This window comes from Epinephelus moara, chromosome 24 (assembly GCF_006386435.1).
Source record: "Epinephelus moara isolate mb chromosome 24, YSFRI_EMoa_1.0, whole genome shotgun sequence".
NCBI lineage: Eukaryota > Metazoa > Chordata > Actinopteri > Perciformes > Serranidae > Epinephelus > Epinephelus moara.
Genome location: NC_065529.1, coordinates 12,642,192 through 12,647,191, shown reverse-complemented (window position 1 = coordinate 12,647,191; position 5,000 = coordinate 12,642,192). Strand labels below are relative to the sequence as shown.

The following is a 5,000-nucleotide window of genomic DNA, read 5'->3' as shown; positions in this document are numbered from 1 at the left end:
AAAAAAAACATCAGTTGGTGGTGTTTCACCAACGTAGTGCTTTTATTTTGAAAGAGACTGTATGCAAACTGTACATTTCCTGTGAAAACAGAAGTGTATTTTGAAAACAGACAATGCATGTAACAGGCTGAAGTTGACACAGCGTCCCAGAACGTCAACAACCAACACACCCAGGGTACCTTGGACGTCATATGTGGACGTGGAAAGTCCATGACCAAACGTGGACATGTGACGAGGTCACAGTGAGGATGATGTTGACCTGTCAGAGGAAGAGTTGCATTGTGGGTAATGTGGGCAGCTGGCAGGAGACTGTGCTGAGTAAAGACGAGGACGTCTGGTGTTCTGCTTCAGTTTGAATCCTTCCTTGTTTTTTTAATCAGACAGTTTTATCACAGCGTGTTATAAACCAGTTGATGAATCGTACTCTAAAACTCATCTGTGTTTTTCTCTGNAGGTCACAGTGAGGATGATGTTGACCTGTCAGAGGAAGAGTTGCATTGTGGGTAATGTGGGCAGCTGGCAGGAGACTGTGCTGAGTAAAGACGAGGACGTCTGGTGTTCTGCTTCAGTTTGAATCCTTCCTTGTTTTTTTAATCAGACAGTTTTATCACAGCGTGTTATAAACCAGTTGATGAATCGTACTCTAAAACTCATCTGTGTTTTTCTCTGTTTAGTGTTATATGATATTTCAGTGCTCGCCAGTCCTCTCATCTGGATCCTGCTCGTCACGCTCATCGTCTCCATAGTAACACAGGTGAGCTGTTTCATCCTCTCATGCAGGAAGTCTGTCAGTGTCATTTTAAATGCATTTTAATTTTATTCTTATTTTCGATAGTTTTCAAAGTGTTAGTTTAATTTCACTTTTTCAGAAAGGCTTATTTTTCATAAATGTATTTTTACAGTAGTTGTAGTTTGTGTTTGTCAGGACACAGGTTTAATGTTTCAGACGTACAGAGCTACATACAAAATACATGGATGGAATATTTGGGAATATTTCACTGCTGCACTCAGAAGAAAATTTGACCCCAGCTGGTACTAAAATATTAAATCATCTTCTTGTTAATGCGTTAAATTTCTGTGGTTTAACTTCACAGAAATTCATGTTTTTCATGTCTCCGTGCCGAAGATAGCCACGGTCGGAGACATTGTGTTTCTGGGTTGTCCGTCCATCTGCCTGTACGTACATACCTATGTCCATCCCATCCTTGTGTACACCATATCTCAAGAACGCCTCAAGGGAATCTCTTCAGATTTGGCACAAACGTCCACTTGGACTGAAGAATAAACGGATTTGAATTTTGTGGTCAAAGGTCAGTGTGACCTAGGCCTGGGCGATTATATGATCGTGATTAGTGATCGCGATTAATTTCAGGTCGATTACGGTGATCAGCTGTGAGCCTATTTACTCGATCAAACATAGCGGAAATGTGCGTGGCAACAGCCAATCAGAGTCGATCTTTTCCTGCTCCACTTCCGCTTGAAAGTTGCCGGGGGAGTAAACAGAGGAGTAAACAGCATGACCGAACGTGGAGCTAAACGCGGAGCCAAACGCGGAGCCGAGGACAGCGAAACAGATGTCAGCCTTGACTTGGCGTTATCCTCCGAAGATGAGGCTATTGTTGACAGGAAAAGTTACTCAACGTCGGTTGTGTGGCGGTGGTTCGGGTATCTCCAAAGTGACGTGCAGCAAATTAAGCCGGTGTGCAAGGTATGTCGGCGGTCTGTGCCCTCAAAAACCGGCAACACAACAAATCTTTTTAACCATTTGAAGAAGTACCACCCGAGTGACTATAAAGAAAGCATGAAAACGCGAGCGGAGTCTGCACAGCCTGTCACTGCTACTTACACACGTAGCATTAGCAGTGTAGCCACTACTAGCGGTGCAGCGGCAGCCCCCCAACCAAAGCAGCAATCAATAGTGTCATCTTTTGCTGCCATTGCGCCATATGAGCAACATTCCAAAAGGACAGTGTGTTTATTTTGTATCTGGTATACCTCAAAAAATTGTTAGGACTGTAAACTAGTGCACTGTTGTGTTATATTTTTCTACATTTGTTGCACTGTTGGGTGAAAATTGTTCTCATATTTTCTATATTTTATTTAATTTGCTTTATTTGCTTTGTATTTTAATATAATGTTGGGTTTACTGTTTAAAATATTGACCATAAGGAGTGTTGTTGTTTGCGAAAGGCATTTGATCAGAGTATTCAGTGCTGCTAATTTTTATATTGTTATTGTTGTTTGTTTTGTACTGTTATCTTTTAACTTGAAACAACCAAATCTGTGTTGTTATTAAAAATTATGCACATTTGCAAGTAGCAATGATTAACAGCACATGTAGCATCATAACTTGAAAATGATAATGTATACATTTTAAAGCGTCTTCATTATGCCCAAGGGGGCAGTTTGTTTATTTTCTATCTTGTATACCTCCAAAAATACTCAGGACTGTAAGGTAGCGCACTTTTGGTGTTATATTTTTCTACATTTGTTGCACTGTTGTTTGCTTTGTTATTTACTTCGTTTCTTAATAAAATGTTGAACTAACCTTTAGTTTCTTTAGTTTTAAGTACAGATACTTTAAAACTGGCAGTTTAAAAACAATAAAAAATATCGTGATAATAATCGAGATTGGATGATATGAAAAAATAAATCGTGATCATTTTTTTTGCCATATCGCCCAGCCCTAGTGTGACCTCACAAAATAGGTTTTTGGCCATAACTCAAGAATTCATACATTAATTATGACACAACTCGTGGAAGCTCTTAGGAATGCGTCAGGGGAATTTCTTCAAATTTGGCACAAATGTCCACTTGGACTGTGCAATGAACTAATTAGATTTTGGTTGTCAAAGGTCAAGGTCACTGTGACCTTATATGTCTCATTTTTGTGACTGTGATATCTCAAGAACACTTAAAAGGAATTTAAATTTGACACAAACGTCCACTTGGACTAAAGAATAAACGGATTTGAATTTGGTGGTCAAAGGTCAGTGTGACCTTACAAAACCTGTTTTTGGCCATAACTTAAGAATTCATACATTAATTATGACACAAACGTCTAACAGGATAAAATAATGAAGTGATGACATTTTATATCTGAAAGGTCAAAAGGTTCATTTTTATTTTATTTTTTTAACCAGGTATTGTTTCAGTTCAGTTTTTCTTCAGCAATATCATTTTGATTTAGTTTCAGCTTGTGTCGATATTTTTCTTTGATTATTTTCATTTTAATTTCAGTTTTTTAGTTCACGATAATCCTAAATTAGATATCACAGACACAGACAGATGTTTGAGGATCATAAAAAAGGAGGAGCTTCTCTCACCTGTCTGTCTGCCTGCAGGTGAACTACCTGAACAAGTCTCTGGACACCTTCAACACCCTGCTGGTCTACCCCATCTACTACGTCCTCTTCACCACTGTGGTTCTGTCCACCTCCATCATCCTCTTCCAGGAGTGGAGGAGCATGGCGGCCGTGGATGTGGTCACCACGCTGGGGGCGTTCCTGGTCATCGTGGTGGGCGTGTCCATGCTCCACCTGTTCAGAGAGCTGCAGGTTAGTGGTCCCTCCCCCCTCGTCCACATGAATGTGTCTTTGTGGCTGATATTCAGCGCAGTCTTCAGAGGAGGAAGCTTCATGACACTCTGACTTTTCACATAGTGTCAGAAAAAGGTTGAAACGTACGCTTCAGTTTCAGGACAAGATGCTTCTAAAATTAAAGCTGCACCATGGAGTTTTCTAGTAAACAAACAAACAAACTGCTGACGTACCTCATGTTGATTGGTCTTGGGTTTCCGTCCTCATAAAACATTTCTAAGCATCCATGCCAGCGTCTAGTCACAGCCGGAGGCTTTATGTTTTCTGGTTGTCTGTCCATACATCAATCTGTCCCCCTCGTGAACGCAGGGAATTTCTTCAAATTTTGCACAAACGTCCACTTTAATTCAATGATGGATTGATTAGATTTTTGAGGCCAAAGGTCAAAATTCAGGGCCCCCATGACCTTGCATCCGTCTCATTCTTGTGAACGTGATGTCTCACAAACACCTTGAGAGAATTTCTTCAAATTTGACACAAACATCCACTTTGAGTCAGGAAGGAACTGATTAGAATAAGGTGGTTGAAGGTAAAGGTCTGTGACCTCTTCTGTTGCATTCTTCTCAACATGATATCTCCTGAACACCTTCAGGGAATTTCTTCAAATTTGGTCTACTTGACGTGAAAACTGAACCGATTACACTTTGGTGCTCAGAGGTCAAAGGTCACTATGACATTGTGACCGTCTCATTTAGCGGTCGTGATATCTCAAGGTCTGTTAAGGAATCAACAACGAACTGATTAGATTTTCAAGTTCAAAGGTCAAGGTCGTTGCATAGTTTATGCTCGTATTTACTCCCTGTAGCTGTCGTCCTCTAACCTACATGTGTTGGTGCATATTTTAGGACATTATCAGCACCTGTGGAACAGTGTGAAACCACTGGATGAATTGTGTCACTCAAACAAAACAGGGACCCACCCATTAAAAAAACAAAAAAAAAAAAAGACAAAAACAAACAAAAAGAAAAGCTGCTGTGAAATCAGGCGTTTTAGTCGCAACAACCCAAAACAAGCTGGTAAATTCACAGAGGGACTGAAACCTGGGTGGATCATTTGGTGTCCACATACTTTTGGCCATGTAGTGTTTTCTGTTTTGGTTACGGGGCTGTAATGAGCAACACATCAATTCAATCAATCAGTTTTATTTATAAAGCCCAATATCTATATCTATAGCTGAAGGCTCTGGCTCCTGATCTACTTTTGGAGACTTTAGGGACCACGAGTAACCCTGCGTTCTCAGAGCGCAGTGTTCTGGTGGGATAATATGGCACTATGAGCTCACTAAGATATGATGGAGCTTGACCATTTAGAGCTTTATAAGTTAACAGTAGGATTTTAAATTCAATTCTGGATTTTACAGGGAGCCAGTGCAGAGAAGCTAAAACAGGAGAAATATGATCT

General features: G+C 40.3%; 1 protein-coding gene across 1 annotated transcript in view; it reads left to right on the top strand.

Annotated features, from left to right (window-relative positions):
* Window positions 1-5,000, top strand: part of LOC126385506 (magnesium transporter NIPA4-like) — a 25,446-nt gene that overhangs the window by 14,166 nt on the left and 6,280 nt on the right. The window contains exons 5-7 of the mRNA XM_050037252.1: window positions 455-460; window positions 583-754; window positions 3,345-3,557. Of these exons, the coding sequence (XP_049893209.1) occupies window positions 455-460; window positions 583-754; window positions 3,345-3,557 (391 nt within the window). The remainder of the gene's footprint in view (window positions 1-454; window positions 461-582; window positions 755-3,344; window positions 3,558-5,000) is intronic.